A 27,469-nucleotide genomic window follows, 5' to 3' on the forward strand; every position below is an offset into this window, starting at 1 on the left:
CTTATTTCTTATTATTGCCGAAGCCAGCGTATCTCAAAATAACTATATTTTTACAAATGACTTAAGTAATTTATATCTAATACAATAGCTGTAAAAAAAACTTGAATAATATATTGTTTACTCATTATTTATCTAGCGATCCACGTCCCACAAGCTTTGCTTTTTAGTGGGTCGCTATTTTCCATAATAATTGAAGTTATTTTCCGAACGCTCACGAAGTATACATGCATTGTTCCTCGTAATTATTGTACATAATGTTGTTGTATATAATTTATTTCGTATACTATATCTTTTGTAAACGTTTGGACAATATCATTTCATGACATGTATACTTTGTATTATGTATGTTTTGATTTTCGTTGATTGGAAATAAACTATGATTGAATTGAATTAGAGCACAGGTCCACCTTTCGGTGCTCATGGCGCTTCAAAAATCAAAAGATATATATACATGCATATGATATATACATAACCAAAATAACTATAGAGACCGCATATATAGCCAAAGTTTTTAATTTCGTATATTGGCGTCACTTGATGGCTATAGTTGTGAGGCCAATTTTGTCCTGATGTGCGGTTATGATCAATGATGCACATAGTGGGCCCAGCAACTGTGACCGGAGATCGTACTTATATAAATATTTCGCCACAATAAGCGTCTTCAGGATGACAATCGGGAAAAAAAGTAATCTCCACGATCAACGAGACTATACAACTGGCAAAACGCTACCCCTTATTAACAAATAACAGAAATTAGCCGTGAAAATGCTCATAATAAGGTAATAATGATCTCTTACGAATTATATTTACTGAAACTGCTGTTATAAGTACCGTAATAGGTATATGCTAACCCTTATAAGGCCAAAAAAAAAGGTGTTTGTTTGCCCTTAATTGTCAATACCGAAGAGGGTCGGTAGGTCGGTTTTTTTTTTTTTTTTTTTTTAATACAGGGTACCCTTTTTTCCATGTCAATGCACTCAAAACTCCAAGAGATTCATTCAAATTTACGTCTTGCCAGGGCCCGGTACGCGAGGCAGAAACGCTCACTGACAAACACTTATAACGTTCATCTTTATTAAATTTTGCAAACAGCTCCAAAAAAGTACCTTCCAGTGAGATGCTGGCAACTGAACTCCAAACAGTTTTGGTGCCATGACAGCTGATAACGGATGCTGCAAAAGTAGCCATCTTGTGAAGGGCTGCACACTAACCCATTTTTTTCTGCCGGTCCGACCAGTCTCTGTCGGACCGGTAAATGCCCCGTTTTACCATTTTTTACAGGTCCGAACAGAAAATTTACCGGTCAACAACGACAACATAAAAAAACATTAAATGACTAACCTCTTGCAAACTTATTTTCTTGTTTTTTATGGATGTGTACCCCCCCCCCCATGTATATTTTACAGATTGATATTTTGTTTTAACTTGCATTATTTATTGCACAAGAAATTTAAAGACAGGAAAAAATTAGAATGTTTGTGAATTAGTGTAAAATGATAATGAACAAAATCAGATTGTATCAAATGCGTTTGTGACTTTTTCTAAACATCAGCGCACGAACTTGCTGCGTAACCTGCTCTTGGTGGTCAGTTGGATTGCGATGATTTAATGAATTATTTTAGCTGTGATATTTTCTGATGCACGCGATACAAGGGGTTCTTTATTTTTCTCCCGATAGTCTCTTCGCATTTGTGTATGCGTTCTTGAAAGGTACACGACATGCAGGGCCGAATTCGCAATCCTTTTTGCGCCCATTTCCACCTCAAATATTAGCGGGATTGTGACGATTTCATAAATTACTTCGGCTGTAATATTTTACGATGCACGCGCCAAAAGGGGTTGAAAATGCGCCCTTTATTTTTTCCCGATAAACTCTTCGAATTTCGTAAGTGCGTTCTTAAAAGATGTACCACGCGGCCGAATTCATGATACTTTTTTGCGCCTATTTCTACCTCAAATGTCAGCGGGATTGTGACGATTTCATAAATTACTTCGGATGTAATCTTTTGTGATGCACGCACCAGCTAGAATGGTTGAAAATGCGTTCTTTATTTTTCTCCCCATAATCTCTTCGCATTCCGTAAATGCGTTCTTAAAAGATATACGACACGGCCAAAAATCATGATTCTTTTTGCGCCTATTGTTTCCTCAAACTTCAACGGGATTGCGATGATTTTATGAATTATTATTCGGCTGTAATCTTTATGATGCACGGCATAGGCGTACCCAGGGCGTACCCAGGATTTTTTAGAGGGGGGTGTTCAGTGGCGTACCGTGGGTCAAGACATGGGGGGGGGGGCGCACCTCATGGAAGCAACATCAGAATTGCATAACTGTACAATTAAATGCGAGCGAGCGGAGTGAGCGAGCTTGAAAATTTTGACATTTTAGTCCCCAAACTGCCGTTTTTATATGTATATATATATATATATATATATATATATATGTATTTGCTTTGGAAATTAAGGGGGTTGCACCGGGTGTAACTGCTGGCAGTTGCTGGCAGTAACATCAGGAGAATGGCATAACGATTAAATGCGAGCGAGCGAAGCGAGCGAGCTTGAAAATTTTGACATTTTAAGTCCCCAAACTGCCGTTGGCAGCTATATTTTTTCGCTTTAGAAATTAAGGGGAGGGGGTGCACCGGGCGCAACTGCTGGCAATTACTGACAGCAACATCAGGAGAATTGCATAACGATTAAATGCAAGCGAGCGAAGCGAGCGAGCTTGAAAATTTTGACATTTTACAGTCCCAAAACTGCCGTTTGTAGCTATATTTTTTCGCCTTAGAAATTAAGGGGAGGGGGCGCACCGGGCGCAACTGCTGGCAGTTACTGACAGCAACATCAGGAGAATTGCATAACCATAAAATGCGAGCGAGCTTGAAAATTTTGACATTACCCCAAACTGCCGTTTGGAGCTATATTTTTTCGCTTTAGAAATTAAGGGGAGGGGGCGCACCGGGCGCAACTGCTGGCAATTACTGACAGCAACATCAGGAGAATTGCATAACGATTAAATGCGAGCGAGCGAAGCGAGCGAGCTTGAAAATTTTGACATTTTACAGTCCCCAAACTGCCGTTTGTAGCTATATATAATAATATATGTATATATGTATATAATATTATGTATATATGTATTTGCTTTGGAAATTAAGGGGGTTGCACCGGGTGCAACTGCTGGCAGTTGCTGGCAGTAACATAAGGAGAATGGCATAACGATTAAATGCGAGCGAGCGAAGCGAGCGAGCTTGAAAATTTTGACATTTTAAGTCCCCAAACTGCCGTTGGCAGCTATATTTTTTAGCTTTAGAAATTAAGGGGAGGGGGTGCACCGGGCGCAACTGCTGGCATTACTGACAGCAACATCAGGAGAATTGCATAACGTTAAATGCGAGCGAGCGAAGCGAGCGAGCTTGAAAATTTTGACATTTTACAGTCCCAAAACTGCCGTTTGTAGCTATATTTTTTCGCCTTAGAAATTAAGGGGAGGGGGCGCACCGGGCGCAACTGCTGGCAATTACTGACAGCAACATCAGGAGAATTGCATAACCATAAAATGCGAGCGAGAGAAGCGAGCGAGCTTGAAAATTTTGACATTACCCCAAACTGCCGTTTGTAGCTATATTTTTTCGCTTTAGAAATCAAGGGGAGGGGGCGCACCGGGCGCAACTGCTGGCAATTACTGACAGCAACATCAGGAGAATTGCATATAAAATTTATAACGATTAAATGCGAGCGAGCGAAGCGAGCGAGCTTGAAAATTTTGACATTAAGTCCCCAAACTGCCGTTGGCAGCTATATTTTTTAGCTTTAGAAATTAAGGGGAGGGGGTGCATCGGGCGCAACTGCTGGCATTACTGACAGCAACATCAGGAGAATTGCATAACGTTAAATGCGAGCGAGCGAAGCGAGCGAGCTTGAAAATTTTGACATTTTACAGTCCCAAAACTGCCGTTTGTAGCTATATTTTTTCGCCTTAGAAATTAAGGGGAGGGGGCGCACCGGGCGCAACTGCTGGCAATTACTGACAGCAACATCAGGAGAATTGCATAACCATAAAATGCGAGCGAGAGAAGCGAGCGAGCTTGAAAATTTTGACATTACCCCAAACTGCCGTTTGTAGCTATATTTTTTCGCTTTAGAAATTAAGGGGAGGGGGCGCACCGGGCGCAACTGCTGGCAATTACTGATAGCAACATCAGGAGAATTGCATAACGATTAAATGCGAGCGAGCGAAGCGAGCGAGCTTGAAAATTTTGACATTTTACAGTCCCCAAACTGCCGTTTGTAGCTATATTTTTCGCTTTGGAAATTCGGGGGGGGGGGGCGCACCGGGCGCAACTGCTGGCAATTACTGGCAGTAACATCACGAGAATGGCATAACGGTTAAAATGCGAGCGAGCGAAGCGAGCGAGCTTGAAAATTTTGACATGGTCCAAAAACTGTCGTTTGTAGCTACATGTATATTTTTTTTCGCATTGGAGGGAGGGGACACCCGGTGCGCCCCCTGGATCCGCCACTGGTAGTCAAGGGTGTCGGTTTATGTTCATGATTGGGGGAGGTATGACCAGCGAGGGGGCGTCGAAGTGACCAAGCGGGAGAAGGATGTCCAAAATCTGCACTTTATATAGAACATCCCCTAATTTGTTTGTGTTTGTGAGTGTGTGTGTTTCATATAGATGGAAAAATTAGGAAATAGCCAAGGTCAAGTCTTATTATTGGCAATGCAAGGCATAGATTAGTATATAAAGCAACACTGCAAAATCAATGATCAAGCTTTGATAGCATATCTGTACAACCTATCAAACATTGCGCAACATTGCAGCGACTCTTTTTGCGATTCCGATATTCTGAGTACACTGCGCACATCCTGCTTGTATTCAAAATGCCAACCAGGAATCACGCTGAATCACAATCTTTTGTCGTTTCCGGGCTTTTTGAACAATGTTATACCTCTTATGAGAAAATATCTTTTTTTTCTTGATCATCCTTTCATATCGATTTCAAAAGCAGTTTACTAACCCTTGAATTACCATTTTCGTAGGTTTTTTTCTTTCTTTTCTTTCTTTTTTTTTCTTTTTTTCTTAATCAGCGGATGGGGGGGGGGGGGGGCACGTGCCCCCCCCCCCATGCCCCCGTAGTTACGCCACTGTTCCTAGACCTAGATATCTAATGAATTTTAGGCGCAATAAAGTCATCCAACCACAATTTGTAGACTCACACTCAGTTATCTTTCAGTTTTAACTTTCAGTCATTGAAAAGATTCATATCTACTATTACTAATACCCCTTTCATAAACTCAATAATGCGGATAATATCCGCAACATTTGGTTGTAAAATCGGAGCGGGGATAGAATAATGCGCATTATTTCGACCCTTCTATTATCCGCATAATAGCAGCATCGGGACCAGATTTTGAGTTTATGAACGCAAACCCAAATAATGCGGATAATTGCCGGTGTGCGGTCAAACGTCACCTGTCTTTCCCGCAGGAGGGACGTGTGCAGTCACCATGACGATTATCCGCCTTTTCCAGGACGGGCGCTCGTAAAAATAATGCGGATTATTTTCAGAGTTTGTGAACGCATTTTTTATTGAATTGTCCGCATTATTCTTATGCGGATAATAGGAGGATGAGTTTATGAAAGGGGTGTAAAGGTTAACCAAGTCCATGTGCTATTACTAATTACATTGAGTATCAAGTAACTTGCTACTCCCAGAGCTTCCAGAGCTTGCTGCTTCCAGTAGGCTACTATACTGACTGTACTTGGTAGTCAGTGGCGTATCTAGGGAAAACGGCGCCCGTGGCAAGCGCGAAAATTGCGCCCCTAATTTCTGAAAAAGTATTCAACCCCAACCCCATCCCGGTAGGGACTTTAAAAAAGTCCTCATAATAAATGCTTTTTGAAGCACTTAAGAGGGGTCTTTTGAGGGTGATTTAAATGTATAGGCTACCCTAAATTTTGATATATTTTGGCGAGCGAGCGCAGCAAGCGAGCCGAAAATTTTTATATTTCAGCTTTATACATAACATGGAATTCTTGTCATTTTTGGTTATTAAATCTTCGAATTACAATTCTAATCATAGTGACGGCCTTATAGATAACGATTTGTACCAACAGTGTCCAACCCCATCCCGGTAGGGACTTAAAAAAAGTCCACATGATGTGCTTTTTCAAGCACTTAAAAGGGTTTTTTTTTTTTGTATTTCAGCTTACAAAACATGGAATTCTTGTCATTTTTGGTTATCAAATCTTCGAATGACAGTGACGGTCTTATAGATAACGATTTATACCAACAGTGTTCAACCCCAATCCCATTCCGGTAGGGACTTAAAAAAAGTCCACTTGATATGCTTTTTCGAGCACTTAAAAGGTTTTTTTTTTTTTTTAGGGTGATATAAAATCTGATAAATTTTGATAAATTTTGGCGAGCGAGCGCAGCGAGCGAGCCGACAATTTTTGTATTTCACCTTACAAAACATGGAATTCTTGTCATTTTTTGGTTATTAAATCTTACAATATTCTAATCAAGATGTAGTGACGGCCGCTCATAGATAACCATTTATGCCAACAAACTAAGGACTTGGAAACATACTCTGAATTACTACGAGTGAGTGAGCCGAAATTTTTATATTTCCACGTCATCATTACGTTTTGTTCTTCTTGTTTTGTTTTGTTTTTTGATAAATTTTGGCGAGCGGGCGCAGCGAGCGAGCCGAAAATTTTTATATTTCAGCGTTGCAAAACATGGAATTCATGGAATTCATGTTTTGTTTTTATCTTGTTTGATTTGGTTTTCTGCCCCCCCCCCCCCCCCCCCATTCTCCTTCCCCCCGTCCGGGCGAGATTTTTTATTTTCTTCTTCTTTTTTTTCTCGTTTTTTTTCACGTGCCCCCTTGCCCCCCCCCCCCCCCATACGCCACTGTTGGTAGTTGATACAGTATACTACTGACTTAGCATGCAATGTGCATATAATAGGCTGCAGCGCAGCATGCATTGTACACACATAATATGCATCATACACAATTTACGGTACCGCGTACGGTATAATACCGGTAAACGGTGATTATTATGCGCAATGTATCTTCGCGATTCGGTCAGAAAGCAAAGCAGGGATCGGGAATGTCTACTGTTTGCGCGTCAGCTTCGCGCGCGGTGCAGTAACGTAGTATTAACACGTACTGTGTACTGTACATGAGTTCTTAGTGCGTATGATATTATGTAACTCCATATATCATCATCCACACAAACATTAAAACAAGGAAGAGAGAGAGAGAGAGAGAATGAACGCAAAAGAAAGGAAAGGCGGAATTCAAAACGGAAATAAAAGCGGTAAAGACAGCTTTTGTTTCATTTGTCAACATCTAAGCATTGCTGAAGAGGGGTGTTGAATAGCTCAAACACCTCCCTTTTGCCCAAGGGGGGTGTTTGAACACCTTAAACACCCCCCTTTTGGCAAAGGGGGGTGTTTGAACACCCAAAACACCCCCCCTCGGTACGCCCTTGATGCACGGGCCAAAAGGGGTTGAAAATGTGTCCTGTATTTTTCTCCCTATAATCTCTTCGCATTTCGTATACATGCGTATACGACACGGCCGAATTTACGATCCTTTTAGCGCCTATTTCTACATCAAATATCAGCGGGATTGCGATATTTCGTTAATTATTTCTGCTGTAATCTTTTGTGATACATGCACCAGAAGGGTTGAAAATGCGTTCTTTATTTTTCTCCCGATAATCTCTTCGCATTTGTGCATGCGTTTTCAAAACTATACACTGCATGCAGGGCCGAATTCGAGATTCTTTTTGCGCCTATTATTGTTTACTCAAATTTCAAATGGATTGCGAAATTTTCATGAATTACTACTCGGCTGTAATCTATGATGCAAGCGCCAAAAGGGGATGAAAATGTGTCCTTTATTTTTCTCCCGCTAATCTCTTCCCATTTCGTACATGCGTTCTTAAAAGGTATACGACACGGCCGAATTCACGTTCCTTTTTGCGCCTATTTCTACCTCAAATATCAGCAGGTTTGTGGCGATTTCATTAATTACTTTGGATGTAATCTTTTGTAATGCACGCACCAGAAGGGTAAAAATGTGTTTTTTATTTTTCTCCCGATAATCTCGTCGCATTTGTGCGTGCGTTTTGATAACAAACACGGCATGCAGGACTGAATTCAAGATCCTTTTTGCGCCTATTATTTCCTCAAATTTCAACGGGATTGCGTTGATTTCATGAATTTTTATTCGGCTGTAATCTTTTATGATGCACGTACCAAATGTGTCCTTTATTTTTTTTTTCTCCTCTATAATCTCTTCGCATTCCGTACATGAGCTTTTGAAAGGTGTACGACGCGGCCGGCCGAATTTATGATCCTTTTTGGGACGAGTTCTACCTCAAATATGTAAGCGGGACTGCGATGATTTCATGATTTTTTTTTTTCTCCCTAGTATTTATCTCTTCACATTTTGTGCATACGTTCTTAAAAAGTACACGAAAGGGCCGATTTCGTGATCCTTTTTGCGCCTATCTTCATTGTGAGATCATTCTGAACGAATGAAAATATTCATTATTTGTGAAATGACTGTGTAAAATGAAACTGAACGCAATCAGATCCATTTACTGTATCGCTGAATATCGAGTATGTTTTTACTTTTCTAAAAATCGACACAAGTAAATTAGTTCTAACATGTCAACTGCCACGCTGCTGCGAAGCCGGGATCGGATCATGAGTAAAATGACCCAGAAATGTGTGCGCTTCTAATTCTATCAATGCTTCTTGTCTGGCATGACCGCCGATCGCAAGCAAACGAAAAGCAGTTGCTGGTACACTGTACATGCTTTGCATGTATTGCATGGCATGGCAGTGCGTGAGCAGCGCCAATGCGCAAGCTAGCGCGAATCAGTGTGCAGCCCTGTACTAAGTGCATGAATTGACGGAATGGGGGTAGTAGTAGTTCTTCTTCTTCTTCTGCTCTTCTTCTTCCTCCTCCTCCTCCTCCTCCTCCTCCTTCTGGTTAGGTCTGCCTCCTTCATCTTAAGCTGTTCTATGTTGCAGACTAGTTTTACCAGGAAAGCCAACTCTCATCAGGGGCAGTTGTGAGCCGCGTGATATACTAGAGAAATTGAAGTGAGATGGTGTATGGGTTTTGTATGCTTATTAATCAGGCGATAGACCATTCCGATTTTTTTTTTAGCGTTATTATGAAAATAATAAGAAATGCAAATTTTTTATTATTTTTTTTTACTAATAGAAAGGAATTTGCTATTGCAGAACGTTGCGATTGAAAAGAAGTTTGACGGTGGGCGGGTAGAAGACAACGCTTTCCTCAGTTTAAAGGTCCAGTTAACCTTTGGGAACAGTGATTTAAAACTGTTCAAGCTATCTCATTGGATGCATAGGCCTATGCGTCGGTCTGTTGTACCCAAAAATATCAGACCAAACAAAAATTTTGCAATAAAGCCTAAAATATAAGGAGATATCAGTGTTTTTTTTTTTTTTCAATAGACCGTAACTGTAGACGGTTTAGTCTGGAAACATTTTTATTATAACTATTGTTCACATTCTAACATCGATTTTACTGATTCAATTTGTACAGTGGGCGTTTCTATCCCTATAACTCACATTTTAGAACTATTTTAAAGCACTAGAATGCTGGGTTTTTGTTTCATCTGCAAATGGTAAATTATACCTTTAAGAAGCTAGGACTGCAGAGTTAACACATGCAAGAATTTGAAGAGCTGAAAACCTGTAGGCTGCAAAGAAAAGCAAATGAAGCATAGATAAACGCCATTTTCATTGTATGTAAGCTCATCATGTCGAGAATAAAAAAAAAATGTACATCGCACCCATTTCATACAAGAACAAGAAATGTTTTGAAGATGTTTTCTTATCGCATATACACTCAGCACAAAAATAAGAGAAAGTAAACACTTTTCAAGTTTTTATAGGCCTATTTCTCATAGAATATTTGATTACTAGTTGGCTTGTAAAGGTTAATGTAATACCATATGAAAGGTAATTTAATTGCCTATCAACCTGGTAAGTCAATAAAAATCATTGTATTATAATTAAGGTAAGAAATGTTTGAAAGATCAGGCTGAAAATGATACAATTCTATAGGGTCTACTAGAATTTACTAGAGTACTGGTATGGATGTGACGCACTTGTGACGCGGTAGCCTACTGCTTGTGTATTTGTTTTGATTGTTTTACATGATTGACAGCTAGGTGAGCTATGAGCAGCACTGTGTGTGTATGGGTCTTCCGTTCTTTTTCTTTTGTGTACACCGGTACCGGTGGTAGTACACGTACACACACTGCACTCCTGCTGCTGCGCTAGCGCATAGCATACTCAGTAGCTGGCAAGCATAGCAAATTGGGAGGGCAAACGGATGGCGTTGTGTTGTTGGTAAGTGATATTTCCGTGTTAATTCACCTGCGTGAATATCGTTTTGAAAGGACAACACAAGGGCAAAGCATGTATAGGAACCAGTTGTTTCTTTACGGTAGGTCAGGGATAAATCTCCATGACAAGATGAATTACAGGTGTAGGTCTAGTTCTAGTGTATTCATTGTAGAAGATCAAAAGGGAGTAAAGCAGTCTTTGTTCAGTCCCACGCATTGAATATTACGTATGTAGACTATATGGAAAACTTTTACACAGTTGTGTCGTCGCTGTGTCTACAGAAGTCGCGGCGTCTGGTCGGGCTGGTGTATAGATGACCACTGCTAGATCTATAAATAAGGAGACTCATGTCCGGAAGTTGCAAATGTTAACAACAATTTAATTTGCGAAAGTTTCTTTGACACCTCTGGCTCTCGCTCTGCTCATTGAAAGATGGAGAGTAATATACACTAACATTGACAACATGTGTGTTTTATGATGTTGACCCATATGGAAAAGTGTGTTTCATTTGACCCGGCCGCCCGCACGAAAGCCGTATAACACGTAAAAAATCGCTCAAAGTACCCCTCTATATGCAAAGAAACTCGTGTACAGAAAAAATGTGATGGTGTGTCAAAAACCCTCGCCCTGCAAATTAAAGTTTAGGCCTAGACTTTAAGCTTTTTAATGAATATATTCTCAAAATGATTGAGAATCGGGAAATTAGGGCCATTTTTGATTAAAGTTACACTTCAAATCTCAAAAAACTGCCCAAGCCTATGGCGATTCAGCAGAAATCACCGTCTTTCAGCTGACATTGCGCAATGCAAACACGCCTCAAAAGCTGGTTCTTTGTTCTATCGATTACCCTCACACGCCAAAATATTGTATAATGAGCAAGCTTTCAAATGGTATAAAACTTGTTTTGATTGGTGTATAGGAACTTGGGGCCATTTTGCCGTCAAATCAAAGAAAGTTTCTCATTTCTGACTAAAACCTGGCTAATCTCTGCACGTACGTGGCCGATCCTTTGTGTAGCCATTCCATAGACTTACGGATGAACGCACACGAGTGCATGAATGTGCGATGAGTCCGATGTCTACATGGTGCTTCGGAGTTGGCTTTGCCGTCGATTTATCCTAGATTTATGGAATTTTATCAGACTTTTTAACTGGAAATTGCGTTGATGGTGAGTCAGAAGATTTCTGACTCCACTGATTCACGTTAGAAGTTGTGACATCGATTTTTTTTTTGCCTAAATTTTCATGTAATTGAGCTTCGTGAAATTGTCTCTCAGCGTACTTGCTTGTCATGTTTGTACACGACATGCATATGGACTCTGCCATTGTTACGAAGGGATTTTTGTGTCACGTTCATCTGCGGACAAAGCAGCAGCTCGTGCTGGGTTAACTCGCTCTGGCCTGATGATGATGTGTATTTTGGAATATACATGTAATAATAAGCTCAAAGCAGGGAGGTGGAAAATCTCAAAGAACTAGTAACACGTACAGTATATGCATGTATGCACGAGATCGCGGATCAGCACATGTACAACGCGACGGGTTTTACAAATTACGTGTCCCTCCGTTCGCACTGATTATCCCCATTTGACTGTTTGGACTAACCCAGGCTCTCTGCACAATGCACGCCTGGGTGCATTCACGACTAGGCTGTCGGCGAGTGCACACAGATCGCACTGCCTCACCAAATGAAACAAATGTGGCTAAAGTTTTCCATATGTCGGCTCTATACTTATACTAGGCCTAGTCTAAGTTTACTGTACCTCGTTCTAACGTTAGTACAACCATTCCGTCTGAAGTGAATAAGCAATTCATGTCATGTGTAAAGTATCTCTAATTTCCAAACTTTGAAGTTGAGAGTAAGGCAGACTAGGATTAGAAGTAGATGAGCAGCTATATCACACTCACTGGGCTACAGTCACTTTGACCGAAAGATTGGTCTGTATCTGGTCATCAGGGATTATGTTCGATGAAGACTGCGTCTGGCTTCACGGATCCCCTCTACAGAGGAGCGCCGATAAAGTCAAAAAGTGATAAAAGACTCCTCCCAACAGACAGATTTTTCTGTCTTCAATCACAGATGACTTTCTATCGTAGATCCGTGCATATTATCAAATATAAGGTGTTTATAATAAACGTTTGTCATTGTACCATAACTCACAATCACAAAATTTCTCTGAACCCATTTCAGTCATCAGTTCCTTGAATCTCTGAGTATTGGTTCATTATATACTTTCTGAAAAAGCATGACAATATCTTCATTGTTCTTTGTGCAGGAAGGCAACAACATGCCTCACACTCGGTAACCCTCTAAGGACAGGCCAATTTCACAGCAACACACATTTCCAATTGACACCTGCCCCAGTGTACTCGCGACTAGTCTTCAACGGGTTAAACAATAAGTATTGATCTACTCTGGGAGGTCAGCTGCACTCTGTTCGATGGGTTGCAGTCCCTCTTGCTTGGACAAAAATTCCCGCTCCTCCCACGCTAACATGTCCTCCTCCGCCCAGCTCGCTCAGTTTGCCAAGGAAGTTGTCCACTTCAGCTCCCAGTATGGGGGAGACCAGTCCATGGCCTACGTGGTACCCAACCTCGCCGGGCCGTGCACAATCTTCCCAAGCTACGGCGACTTCACCAATGCCTGTGTCTTTGTAAGTTCTTTCTGTATGATTGTACTCTTTGCCACTTGTTTACAACCAATAATAAACACAGAAGAGGATGTGTCTATTTATTTTTTAGTGGAACTATTATATAGTTTGCTATGAAAAATTTGCATGTTGTTTGAAGGACATTTCTTCTTTTTAACCAATGTCTTTTGCTACTTTTCTTCAGTAAGAAATTCATGTACATGCCTCTTGCAATAGTTTCTGTGCTTAGAAGTCTGTAAAGACTGGATCTATATTTGTGAAATAAAAAAACATCAAGCATGTTTGAACTGAAATTGGTGTTATAACTTTTGATCTCAGTACACGATATTTACCTCCGGAATTTTCAGCTGTTGATGCTACGGCCTTCATCAGCGGAATGACCCGTTTTCGCCTTGATCACTTAAATTTCCAATACAGATGATCTTCTACTCTAATAAAATCATGCATGTTTGTTTGAAATTTATGGTCATCCACATAAAATGGCTCCCCGTGTCTATTTGCTATTGACTAATGAGAAGTTGCGGGAAAGAAGTACAGTGAATTTTTCATATTTGGGAACCTTTTCCTTTTTCTCTCTCTCTCCCTCTCTCTCTCGTCTTTGTGTCTGTCTCCTGGTTTGTCTGTCTGTTTGTCTGACTGCTTCTTTCTTTCCGCTGGTCTGTCAGCGTACATATGGAACCTGGTGGGAAATGGCGCCCTCTGCAGAAGTTCCCTTTGGGAGATCTGAAGGCTTCAGCGGCACCGATTTTGTAGGTAAGTGAATGCACACCACAAGACATGCTTTGAGATACTGAAGACCCAGAGTGCAGTGCTGACATATTGTTTGATTAGCAGAGTGCCATTTTGAGGCATATTCCAAGACATTTGAAATGTAACAGAAAAGATACAAATCTTGCTGTGATGATGTCGTTGTCACGTGCCACAAATTTCTGCAGGACAGCCATCTGGATTAGCAGTTCTCTGTCAACATTGGAAAATATTTAATCTCTGCTTGCTGTGGGTGAATGCTACACTGCTTCATGCTTCATGCTGTGAAGTGTTTTTTTGCCTAATTGAAGAAGTGCTGTCAAAAGTCAGGTTTCTCGGCACACAGTCCTGAGAGTACTGGGTTGTAAATCTACTTTTTTTTTTCTTTTGAAGTCCACTTGAGTAAATATTGGTGACATTCAACGATTTGTATTAATTTTTCAATCTAGAAAACTGACTAAGTATGATGTAAGAGAGGAATAATTGCTTATTCCTGCCATGCAAACTGTCATAGATCTGTTCTTTGAGGAGAAGGTGTACCCAACAGCCATCAACATCTACGAGATTTACCATCCAGGCGCCATCATAGAGATCTGTGCTGCAGAGATTGAGAGGAAATCAACAGAAGGGCAACCAGTGCAACCAAACAACATAAGGTATTTAAAAGACAAGTTCAACCAGATAAAGTGTGGAGTGAATGAATGCAGCAACATGGAGTGAATGAATGCAGCAACATTAGTAGAACACATTCATGAAAGTTTGAGGAAAATCGGACGATCCATTCAAAGGTTATGAATTTCCAAAAGAGTCTGTGCAACCATCATATCCTTGGATACGATACTATATGCAGTTTTCGATGTCATGTATGTACATTCATATAATAACAAAAATAAAAACAGAATTCCAGAAAGTTGCATGTTTTTATGAAAATTACACATTCCTTTTATTTGTTACTGACACGCTAAGGGTAATATTTTTCCCCCTGCTTCGTGAAAGAGGCGTTAAAATCAAGCGCTCTTTTATTGTGCTAGAAATATGAAAATATGTTTAACTCTGTCCATATTTTCTTTATATCATTGCATGCATGCATACATACATCACAAACTGTAGTAGTCTTTTCAATTAGCGGTGGCTGCACAGAAACTTTTAATAGAAATTTACAACTTTTGGGGTAGAGAGGGTAATGTGTTGAGGATGGATCATAATCAACATTTATTTGGCGAAATAGTGAAAACAGTAGCATTTTTTTTTTGTCACAAATAAAGCATCATAAGCATTTTTCAAATGGCAAGTGATCAAGTTTACTCTGTGAGCCCATAAAGAATTTTGTTTGGGAACTCACATTCAAGAGATATTAACCTTATGTATTGTCCAATTTCTCTCAGATTTTCAACAATTAGCTGTCTGCATTCTGCTTTAATTCTGTCTGATCTTTTCTACTGAGTGTAGCCAAAAAAGCTGCTGAAAACTGCTTATCCAATAGTGGCGAGCCAATGGAGTAAAATGGAGTCAAAAGGGGCCCTGAGCTTTCGATCCTAGCACTTAAGTAGCAGAATCTTCGTCAGAGGCAAAATGACAAAAAGGCAGGGAAAGCAATCACATATAAGGACTTCACACAACAAGAACAGTCAGGGACAGGCTAGGGACAGAGAACAAAGAAAACAAAAGGAGAGGGTAGGAGGTCATAGGCAAGGAGCCCAACAGATAAAGGGAGGGGGATTAAGACAGGAGGGTGGACAGACAAAAGGCAGAGGAGGGTCAGTGATGATCCTGAGGGCCATGGGGGCAGCCATTGAGGGAAAAGAATGAATAGGGAGGCAACATCAAACAAGATAAGGAACAACAGAGGGATAAAGAAAGGAAAAGAGTGAAATAGCAACCGAGGGGGGGGGGGGGGTGAGCAAACAGCGAGCCCTAATGAAGTGTACCAAGAAGAGGCAACAGAAAGAACGTGAGAGACAACCAACAAATGCAAGTAATCAAACATATCAAAGTATGTAAACACACAATGATGATAATAACAACAACAATAATGATAATAACAACAACAATAATAATGATAATGGTATTGATAAAAGAAATTAAAATAATGAATATTAAAGCACATATGACAAAGGAGGGACACAAAATCCAAGGGAGAGAAAAAATGTATATGTTGATAAGCAAGCATAAATGAGCATAGTAAGCACAAATATGTATAAACACAAACGAAAGAAAGTGTTTGTATGTGTAGATGGAAAAGGCTGTATAAAAGAGTCTCTGACAAGAGGAAGGAAACAATCGGCAATAAAAGGGTCTGCAATTGGAAAAGCGTAAAAGAAAAAACAAAATCAAACTGGAATTAGAATAGAAAAGAAAATAATAATAATAATAATAATAATAATAATAATAATAATAATAATAATAATAATTAAAATGTGTAATATAAGATATATATAAAATAAAGGTGGTTAGTCATTTCCCTCCTGGATGTTGAGGCCATTCTTCTGAAGTAGACTCTTCTGTAAACTTGTATTCATCCACAGTTGTTGTGTTTTCTTCCATAGGTGGCATAAGCTGTGGACGGGTAATCCACAGCAGTCGAGTCAAGCCGAGATATTCTCACCTCCCATCCAAAAGGTCAACACGCGAACAAAGTAAGTAAAGAATTGCTTTCTGACCAATGCTAACTGTTCTCTTTATGAAGAGTTATAATTGATTATGCAGTTGATTTCTATCATAAGTCTATGGCAGCCTGTGTGGTAAAGGGAATTTACAATCGATGAGATCGGGGCCTTGATTTTACTTTTGTCATCACATTGTTTTGAATGTATGGTTTGGAATTGAGATAGATAACACCTTATGTGCCCAGGCACTAAGCACATTTGTGCAATGCTTTTTGTTCAGCTTTTGTTTTTTTGTTTTTTTTGCATTCCCTCCATACTTGGCCTATTGGTAAAGTTTGCAAGCCCACTCAGTGTGTCTCAGTCCAACAGGCTGACCATGGTGACATGAAGAAAAATGAAGGGGATTACGTAGTTTCTATTCATTGTTAATTACTTTCCAGACATCTGTTCCAATTGGAAAAATGAGCACTCTGGAGTGTATGCCAATTGATGAACCAAACACATAAAGAGTGAAAGAAGACATGAAAGTTTGTATCATGTGTTTTTTATTAGTTTCTTCTGCATGTTTACAAGAAAATGTTGCTGCATGTTTACTTTTGAAAATGAATTTTGCACTAATAGCTACTGATGTATAGTAACAGCTTCATTCTGGATATGAGACATGGACTTTAGAAAATTGTTTTCATATAATGTTGACTACCTTCAAGGAAAAAACAAAGGACTTTTCTCTGTTTTTCATCTGACACTCTAAAACTTGTTTTGATTTTATCGTATTTGGCCTTTTGCTGCAGTCTAATTCGTCTGGTGTTCAACCAACGCTTACAAGAATACTACACCGAACTTGACGGCGTGAAGCTCGTTGGTATGAAGGTGGTCAAGGACGAGGGCACTGACATCGACCAGGTGTACATTGAGCATCTCAAACAGTTGTCCCTGTCGGACGAAAAGGATATTGACTCCATTGTCCCTCCCCTGAAAGCGCAGCCCACTACAGACAATGGCTTCTTCGACATGCTACCGGTATCTCACCTACACCAGTTTTCTTTTATCGGCGTTGTTTTAAAAACAAAACAAAACAAAACCCAGTGAAGAGTTAGCTTCACTTAAGAGAAATATATGCAAGTGTGAAAACTATGCAAAAGCCATGATTTCATTGGTAGAGATTCTTTTGGAACATACCTATTTTCCTGACTTTGTTTCACTTCTTAGGCACACTGTACCTACTTGTTTCGGCGCTGTGGCAAGGAATATGTGCAAAGGGGACTGGGATTGTAGCATTCTCTCTAGAGTCTAGACTTACACTCGCTTGTATGTGCATTACATTTGCAAAATGTTTAAGAAATTAGAAAATTCAATATACAGTGCACTCCCGGTATAACGACCACGGTTATTTTATAACGAAATTACGATTACAACGAAATACAAATCCAGGTCGCACAAATATTGGCTCTGTGTTTTTTATTGCTTATTTGTTTGGTTATAAGGAAACTTCGATTAGCGAAAGAAAACTGCCGGTCCTGAGGACTTTGTTGTAACGAGAGTCCACTGTATTTGCAAATTTGCTTGCATAATGAGAGAGCACGTGACTTTCCTCTTTATAAAGCAAGGGAATTTACCCTGAGCATATTTCAGTAACAAGATACAGGAATGTGCACTTTTCATGAAAAATTTAATATTGCAGAATTTTCTTTATACTCTCTTGATATCTTTCTTCGTACTGGGTATGTGATGTCCCGAACTGTAATAGTCTTTGCATCCAGGTGTTGTCTGAAAATTAATGCATTTAACTTTTGAATGGAATGTCCAGTATTTGTCAAACTTACACTGATGTGTTCTACTGATATTGCTGCATTCACTCAATGGCATGCACACTTTTATTTGGGTTTCATTCCCATTTAATATTGATGAATTGATCTGTGTATGGCAAGTGTAGGAAATGTGCTTGTAATACATGTAAATAAGAAAAATATGATGTGATGTAAGATGTTACAAGTATGCAGTGATCTATGGTGATGTATAGACCAAAATGTGAATGATGTTGCTTGTTTGACTCGCAGGGCGAATTAATCCAGCTCATATTCACCTACCTCAGTCTCATCGACAAGTGCCACATAGCAACGACCTGCATGCTGTTTAGACGGCACTGCTACGACCAGCTGCTCTACATGGAACTGAACCTACAGCCATACTGGCACTTGGTAGGATGCCCTCTATAGATCAGTTTTGATTTGATTGTAATTTCTTTAAAAATGCTCATGACTTCTGTTGTAACTGATTGACAAATTGTTGTTCATCAAAATAATCAAGTACCAACTATTTAGTGTTTGAGAAGCAGCCATGATAAAAACTCATGGGCATACATTCTTGGGGTTGGATTCGAACCAATGATCTCCTGATTGCCAGACAGTATCATAGCAACATGACTTCCAAGCTTCCAGAGACTCCAACCCCAAGCACCTTTTGATCTGGAGATTCTCCCGCCTGAAACCCCTAGCAAATGGGAGACTCCAATTTTATGTGCGCGTAGGGCACATCACAAGTGCGAAGTTTGAAGTTCCTTGCAGCCGGGGTCCAGGGCCCGCTTAAGGGCCGGAAGATTTTAGGGTTTCAGATGCTCTCTCATGCTATCTCATGCTTATTTTTCGACATATGGTGACACTAAGTAAGAGATCATTTCAAGCGGGAGACACAGAGCCAGTGCAGGAGAAATTGCATCTCAAGCGGGAGAACGGGAGATTTTGCAAAAATGGGCTTTCGGCGGGAGATCTCCCGTCGAAAGCGGAGAGCTTCTGCGTGACAGCCTGCGCTGGTCTAATCCCTACAACTTGCAGCAGGTACTGGGTCTATGTAGGGCAATTTGCAATCAGTTGCCCTAATAAAACAACTTGATGCAAAAATTCATTAATTTGAAGCTCAAAACTTCATTGTGAAACTGTCCCATGTGTTTCCAGCACTACCATATATATAAGTTCAGTAGTCTACTAGCATTGTCATTTTCATTGCAGAAAAAGATCCTAATGGCAGATTTGACATAATGTAATTCATTATTAATTATATAAAAATTTTATAAAGGCTTTTGAATTGAAACTACAGTCATTATGATTGTCAGCTTCCAACTCAATTTTTCACTGGAGGATCATTGTCTTTGCAGTTTACAGAGAAAATTTGGTTTGCACATGAAGGCTGTTGAGAAATCTTTCTTTTATGCTTTCCAGAGCTGAGTTACAAAAATCTGTTCACACTTGCTCCCAGTTGAGGCTTTTTCCTTTAGTACCATTTCTCTCTCCCTTGCCCACTTCATATTTATAGATTTCCAACAACACACTGTCAGGACTGAGAGGGCGATGCAGTCAGCTTCAGAAACTGGACCTCTCGTGGTGTGGGGACTGGGGCAAAATTGAAGTGCAGGAATTCCATCGGTATGAACAGGGCTCGACGCTAACTTTTTTTGTTTTGTTTTGTTTTGTTTGGTGATTCATTTGGCCACTGACGTCTTTTAATTTAAAATTTTAGTTCCCCCCCCAAAAAAAAAAAAATAAATAAATAAATAAAAAAATGTCTTGGCCCAAAAGGAAAGGAAATTTAAAACATTACAATCCACTTTGAATACTAGTTGCCTGATCATGCCACCAAAGGGTAACTATTTTGGAAATCTGGTGGCCCTGTGGTGGCCCTGTGGTGGCCCTGGGCTGCTTGGCCATTACCAATACAGTGCCCTGATGATAGATAAGAAATGAGTTGTTACTGTTTTTGCTAGTGCCATTCAGCTTTACCCTTTTTGTACCAGGGACTTTGAATGATGTGTACAATGCTGTGGGTTTTTTTTTTTTTTTTTTTTTTTTGTGCCAGTCCACACTCAGCACCCAAAGGTTTTATATGTGTATAATGAGGATTTCATAGTAACTACATGTAATGGCAGATTGCCTGGAGGTGTCTGTTTTGCAAGACTTATTACCTCTCTTCAAGTTTTGAAGATGTAACGTTTTGTGAAAATAGTGTGTTGATTTCTTTTTGGTTATCTAAAATGTTGCAGATATCATGATCTGTGAAACCTGGATTGACAAAAAAGATGACATTTTTAATCTTTAAAGATGTCCCATTTTCCTTTTTTTGAGTGCTTTTGCATATTTTTGTTGTCTATAGGTGAAATCGCTTATTTACAAGAAGACTGTTAAATGATATCTTCATGATATGTCTTCCATGTGAGCTGTTCTTGTCTTGATCCACAAACTGTCTTTTTTGCTTTCAAGACAAGTTGTTGTGCAAATTTGTCTACTCTCCACGATCCTGTAAACTTGCGTTAAGTTTGAATCTGTGCTGTCTCATTTACCCCGTCTTGTTACAGTTTTATCAAAGCCTGTGGAAGTGAGCTGAGAGTCCTACGAATGAAGGCATGCCGGTTTGTAAACAAAGATGTCCTCGAAGACATCTCACATTCTTGCCCAAGACTAGAAGGTATGTGTGCACGGGCATCTCCCTCAGAATGGAAGTGAGGAAGAAAAACATGGTGTTAGAGTACTGTAAAGGCAGAAATACTCACAAAAGTAATTTTTCATGCTCAGCAGGATAAGAGGAATGTCGCATGTTTTTGATTTCGCGGAATCAACAGATGAAGTAGTGTTTCATATAATAAGCAAAAAGATTAGCATACTTTTTTTGCTAGTTTCTTATTGCGTGAAAAGGGCAACAATTTCCACACCACATAAATTTCCACCTGTACTATTGTTGTTTAAACACATGAAATTCATTTTACAAATACTGCATGCTTGTGTCCAAAGAAGAGGATGCAGAATTTTGAAATGCTCTGTACCAAATCGTGGATGATTCTGTTCCTGTCCCGCCTTAAATCTCTTCACAGAGCTGAGCATTCCATCTTGCCGGTGTATAGACAGCCATGGTTACACCACGCTGCAATATCTGACAAAACTCCAAGTACTGAACCTCTATCGCTCCAAGGTCACCGAATCTGAGATGATCCAGATTGTACGGTAAACAGCAGTACAGGACCTCAATTTCAATTTCAATTAATTTCATACTTTGTGTATATATCAATATTACATCAAAAGTAATAGCACAAGTTCATGTACCTTGTCAATAATGTACAAAACACACACACAAAAAAGCAACTGTACATACATGGTATACACACAAGTTATAATGTTAACTGATCGAAATCGCGATTCGGGTTATAGAAGAGAAGTATGGTGGGACCTACATGAAAGCAAGCTTGTTTGGCTGTAAGCCCTGAATAAGCACTGTCTATGAAAGAGAAATGGAGAACGGATAAAAGTTGAGACCAGGTGATTTAATTTTACCAAATAAGGGTAGCACAGGACGTAACCTTAGTTCGCCCCCAGATGTTTGGTGTGTGTGCTGGGTAGGTCCTACAGTGCACTCCTGTCATAATGAGCATGGTTCTAACGAAATTCTGGTTATAAAGAAGTAAAAATTTGTGTCCCCAAATTTTCATCTATATCTTTGTATGCATTACTATTGGGCTAAAACAAAATGTTGATATAACAAAAGAAAACTGAAGGTCTGGAGGACTTCACTATAACCGGATTTGCCTAGGTATTTACATCATATAGCTTGTGTAGTAAGCACTCACACAGATGCATGTGTAGTTTGTTTCTATGCAAAGTTGGATTTGAGTTTGTCAATTTCTTGGAGGGAGAAACTTGATGTTGAAAATACAAGAGTTGCTGAACTTTACAATTAAAAGCCTTAATTTTGTCTCTGTCATCAGGTATTTCTCATGCCAAAATGTTAACAATAAAAATGAAGAATGAATATAAGCTAATACAGATCATTAAATATTGTATCAAACATCAATGCTATCAAGCATTAATGCATTATTTGATGTAGATCTATGGGAAGTGTCAGTGGTGGACCAGCAGGGCTTAAGCCTTCCTGTGCCTTGTTCAAGCTGCAGTGTTTTTATTGCCAATTGGCACAGCTGCTTTGAAGCTATTTGTCAATGAAGAGAGATTATCTAATCCCCCTAATCCGTATCTTGTCATTATGGCCTTATGGTTGGACTGAGACACATTGCTACACCGCGTGGACTTACTTATCTACAACTAGGTCGAGTTTGGATGGATTATACTGAATGTCGATGAAAAAGCTTGGCAAGTGAAGCTAAGTGCCTGGATATGTGAAGGGTTACCCCGTTGAGGACTAGTCCCGAGTATACTCAGGCAGGTGTCTATGGGAAATGCGTGCTTTAGCAAAGTCAAACCATCCTCAATGGGTAAATAAGAAAACGCATACCCCCTGTGATTTTGTTTTCCACAGGAAAATGCCCCAGCTGAGACATCTGAACTTGGGAGCAACGAAGACGATAGCAAACTTTGACAGTGTCATCAGTGCAGTCGGCAAGCACTGTCCGTGAGTATCACATCAGTTTTCATAAGTTCGCCCGCGGTGACTAGCAATAGTCAGCAAACAGTATCAACCAGGCACTCTGTGCCATACACTTGAATGAATAGTGTTGTAAACAAATGGCAGATGGGGGCAGCAGTTCGTAATAAACTTTATAGGGTACACAATTTGGTATGCACTGTTTGCTTGAGATGTAACCACAAGCAAAGCAAGCTACTACTGTACATGCTGAAAATTTTTCATGGTTTTTATTTGTGTGAATTCCTGAAATCAAAGACACGAAAAAATATTGACTCTGATCCTGATATGAATGTGATGCACACATATACATTCTCCGTTCAGTACAGGACTCCACAATGACGAATTTAACCACTCGCGAAATCATCAAGAAGTCCCGATTCGAGAAAATTTAGATTCGAGAAATATATGGCATATACAGTAGTCGTGCTTGATGTGGGCTTGTTGGTGATGCAGTAAAAAAAAAATGGTTGGACAGAAAAGTCAAGCTGTATGGTATGGTCTTCTTAAAGATTACTGTGATAAACTCAAGAAATAGAAGTGAGTGATGACTTTCCTTGTTAGGAACATACAGAAAGGTCTCCCCGTGGAGTTTGATGTGCTCTTTTGGGAAGGATTATAAAGAATTCAAACATTTCGGGTGGCTCATTCTCCAAGATGGAATTTGGAGATGAAAATTAAGTTTCACAGTTCAGTAACTTACAAGCTGTATTTCAACATAAAATTTTGAAATCAATATGATGGTAATCTGTTGAAAACAGTTTAGGGAAGAATTTTAAGTTATATTTCCATTCTTCTTGTAATGCCCAAAATAATGCAACAAAATTTAATTGCAACACAATTATTATTGTAATTACTGTTTATGTCAATACAGTTGTCATGGGGATCATTACCACCACCAATTGCTAAAATTTGGCCACCACAATAACAATGAGTTGTACGAACACAAGACAGTCCTACCTTGGGTATACAGTACCCCAGGTTACGGCATTCTGCATCACATATGGATGTACTGTAATTATAATCCTTGTTATTATCTGCACTCCGTACAGGCTGTTGGAAAGCCTTGATGTATGGCGAGCGTCCACACTGTCCTGTGATGGGGTGGAAAGCCTTGCCAAGGGGTGTCCGAACCTACTGGAACTAGATGTTGGATGGTGGTAAGTGGATTTGTCCAGCCAATGTTGAACAATTTTGCATATACACATACAGAAAGTTTGTTTTCCCTGCCACACTCGGTGGTAATGAAACAGTTTCAGTGATGAGTGTTATGCATAGAACACTGTGACTGTGATTAAAATGGAATTTATCTTCAACAGGTGCACAGGAAATGCCAAAATGTAGATTATGTTTACAAAATGTTTGATTGTGAAATCAGCACATAAAAGGCAGGTGGGGATGTTTGCAATGTGGAGAATGATGAAACAAAACTGAAAACAGGTGGCAAAAAATTCCTTTGTGTTTATTTTGTTTACCCAGTATTTGAATATCAAGTCAACAGATATCAAATGGACACAAGTGGTTTCAGGATAATTATCCATACTTTCTGTTTTGGTCGCCCAATACTGTAGGAGCTGAAATTTTCATATACAGATATTTTTTGCAAATTGCTACTTCTCCCTCATGTACCCAAGTTGCTGATGTTATGGTTGCGAGGATGTAGTAATTGTCACTTCACCTTTAGACGATACAGCTGAGAAAGAGTACAAGCGACAAAAGCATACTTATGAATGTTTTTATTCAATGATTCCTTGTACATAATCAAGTAGTGTGTTGTGCATTTGAGGTGTGTTGTTATACCCCAAATATTGTTGCGTCATGGCCCACGTGACGTGCTAAGCTTACAGTAGTCACAAATTGCATGTGATCTAGCATTGGCATGACTTTTATTTCTAGAAATGCTATTTTTGTGTGTTGTTGTTGTCACTCATCTCTATATTTAGTCATTGTTATTTTCATGGTTCAAATGCGATTCATAAGATTTGAAAAAGTAAAACCACTGCAAAAAATTATGGTATAATTGTGATATAGTCCCCACCACCGCTCCCCACCGCAGTGCGCGTGCACCCGTGCCTTAGGGTTAGGGTATAGGGTTAGGTAGGGTTGTATTTAATACGGACACGCAGCGGTTGGGACTATATTACAATTATGCCAAAATTACTTTTACATATTTTTTTTTTTATATCAATTTGATGAAAAAAAAAACAGGAGCTTAATTTTGTTTTGTTCAATCTCTCAATTTCTTTTCCAGTCCAGAACTGCGGGGAAATAATGTTTGGGTCAGCAATCTATGTACACATTCCACCAAGCTGAAGAAACTCTTCCTTACATCGATACGGTAAGACGTCTGTCTCTCTTGTAATACATTTGACTTCACACCATCATCAAGATGCTGTTACTCATCAGTGAACTCAAAAGAATCTTTGAATGACTTCTATCCATTTTCTATCCATTATAAGAGTGTTTTGCATTCATGTATGCTTTTCTCACTGTTAGTAGATGTGTTAGAAACAAAGTTAATATAAGACTCACATTCTAATGTTTTACAATAATTGCAAACTTTGCATTGATTATGACTGGATTTATTGATTAGTACTATATAAATTACTTATAAAATCCCTGCAGTAGCTGAGGATAAGGTTTTCCCCATAAACGTTTCACAGTGAAAAAGTAACAATCTGAGATTTTCCACTCTGATGAACAAGCACTGTCACGAAAATCAAACCCACAAAAAAAAAAAAAAACCTATAGAGCCAACACTTACTGTCTGACAAAGTATGAAAAAAGTCACTTTTTTTTTTTAATTAACTTCTTACCATAAGTGTCAGGAAAGTCTTTATACAAGTGAAGTTCAACATTAAGAGAGTGACAAAATGTTTTGGCTGGAAGATTTATGCTTTACTCACAAGGAGTAGACCATGTTTTGACTAGGTCAGATTCTTATAAATGCTGTAAATCTATGAATGTGACCAGCACTGATATTTGTAGCATGTTTTTGTTTATTTTCCCATCCAGAAGTATAGCGGACGTAGACCTGTTTGCCATTGCATCAGGTCTACATAACTTAGAACAGCTAGACATCTTAGGTGCACAGAGAGTCGGAATACAGGGACTCATCAGGTATCTATTGTAATTGGTAACACTACATTTCCTCCTGTAACAATTGCTCTGGTCATATTTTCTCCAAGGACTTAGGGTTATGATTGGGGCTGTTATAGGTTTTAGTTTCAGTTTGATACAAGGATTTATTAGGATAAGGGTTAGTGTTTTGCCTGTGGGTAGAATTTATGTTCAGCTAATCGTGCAGTTATTTCATGGGAGCAATTGCCGCAGGAGCAAATGTCATGGAACCATTGTCGCTAACCAATCAACTCTAGCAATGCCTCTTTTTCCTTTGACACAACTAAGCCATTTTTTAACCCTATTCCCAACGGGGGGCATTTTGGCCCCCCTCAATGTTTCGCATGATTATTTCAAATTCAAATTCAAATTTCAAATTATTATTCCGCAACGCGTGATGCTCTCGCCGTGACATTTTATGACTTTTTTCGTAAGTATCGCGCAACTTTTGAGACCAAATTTGTCGCTCCCGGGCATACCGTTTTGAAGCCGATGGGATTAGGGTTAAAACACTCGATTTTGCAAGATTTTGTTTTTTATTGACTGTTGCATTCATAGAAAAACTTATTAACTTCACAGAACATGTATCATATGTTGTAATAAATCCTTTTCTTCATATCTGTGCTTTAGTTTATGCTCAGACTATGTCCTTATAGATGTGCTTGTAATACTCAGCTGTGCTTTTCTACATACTACATGTTGGCTGACTATGCAAATTCACTTTTTTTTTTCTCCCGCAAATCAAATTCGTCTGATATCGGCAATTAACTGTTGTGTGCAACTAAATGTGTCTCCAATTCTTGCATGTGACTACTTGATAAATTTACCAGTGAAAACCCGGAAATTGGTAATCATAACTTGTCATCTGATAGTCTGTATTGCATGTGATAAGTCAAGTGGTATCAAAGTGAAAGTATTGTAATATCTTCCATTTATTCTTCCCTCAGAGTTCTGGACAAGTGCCCCATGATGAAATTTATAGACGTGTCGTTCTGTCGTCAGATCACGCAAGAAGTCGTCCTTCAGCTCAGAGAAAAGTATCCAAATGTAGCCATCAAGAGGAGTTTCACGATTTGACGATTGGATATACGTAGAGTGGACATTAGAGTGACCGCAAGCAGAGTGGACAGTCTTAAATTGGACAGTCATAGAGTGGACCATCTTAGAGCAGAAACTGCGATGTGCAAAAACTCGTGATGCTGACTCAACATGATGCTTACCTGGCAAGGTCAAGATACTTACTGAGTGTTTTATGTGAGTGTGTGTGTGTGTGTGTGTATGTGTGCCAACACCAATACATCAGTTTTGGTATGATAGTACTGTTTCATCTGAAACGCAAAGCAGTCCACATAGCTGATGACATTAAAGTCAACCAAAGATTAAAGGACCAATATACATCACAAAAGCCATTTTTTTTAATGCTATTATTAAGCTTTTGTATTTTAACCACTGGCATATTAGTTTTAAGATGAAAGCAACCTTTCTATTCATGCCACGTCCTGTAAAATTACATGATATTGCATTTTTAATGT

General features: G+C 39.3%; 1 protein-coding gene across 1 annotated transcript; it reads left to right on the forward strand.

Annotated features, from left to right (window-relative positions):
• Window positions 1-12,771: 12,771 nt before the first annotated feature.
• Window positions 12,772-27,014, forward strand: LOC140243925 (F-box/LRR-repeat protein 4-like). The gene is made up of 14 exons (XM_072323595.1): window positions 12,772-13,068; window positions 13,731-13,818; window positions 14,327-14,468; window positions 16,359-16,448; window positions 17,210-17,438; window positions 18,476-18,616; window positions 19,728-19,837; window positions 20,764-20,873; window positions 21,277-21,406; window positions 22,713-22,805; window positions 23,870-23,977; window positions 25,069-25,155; window positions 25,833-25,937; window positions 26,885-27,014. Exons 1-14 carry the CDS (start codon window positions 12,856-12,858, stop codon window positions 27,012-27,014), a joined length of 1,776 nt encoding a protein of 591 aa, XP_072179696.1. The 5' UTR covers window positions 12,772-12,855.
• The last annotated feature ends 455 nt before the right edge of the window (window positions 27,015-27,469 follow it).

Source organism: Diadema setosum, chromosome 20 (assembly GCF_964275005.1).
Source record: "Diadema setosum chromosome 20, eeDiaSeto1, whole genome shotgun sequence".
NCBI lineage: Eukaryota > Metazoa > Echinodermata > Echinoidea > Diadematoida > Diadematidae > Diadema > Diadema setosum.

Excerpts from the sequence above, each read along its gene's own strand:
- LOC140243925 (XM_072323595.1), top strand. The coding sequence starts at position 12,856 with ATGGGTTGCAGTCCCTCTTGCTTGGACAAAAATTCCCGCTCCTCCCAC. Across the intron at positions 19,838-20,763 it reads GAAGTGCAGGAATTCCATCG|TTTTATCAAAGCCTGTGGAA; the intron begins GTATGAACAGGG and ends GTCTTGTTACAG. Across the intron at positions 23,978-25,068 it reads GAACTAGATGTTGGATGGTG|TCCAGAACTGCGGGGAAATA; the intron begins GTAAGTGGATTT and ends TTTCTTTTCCAG.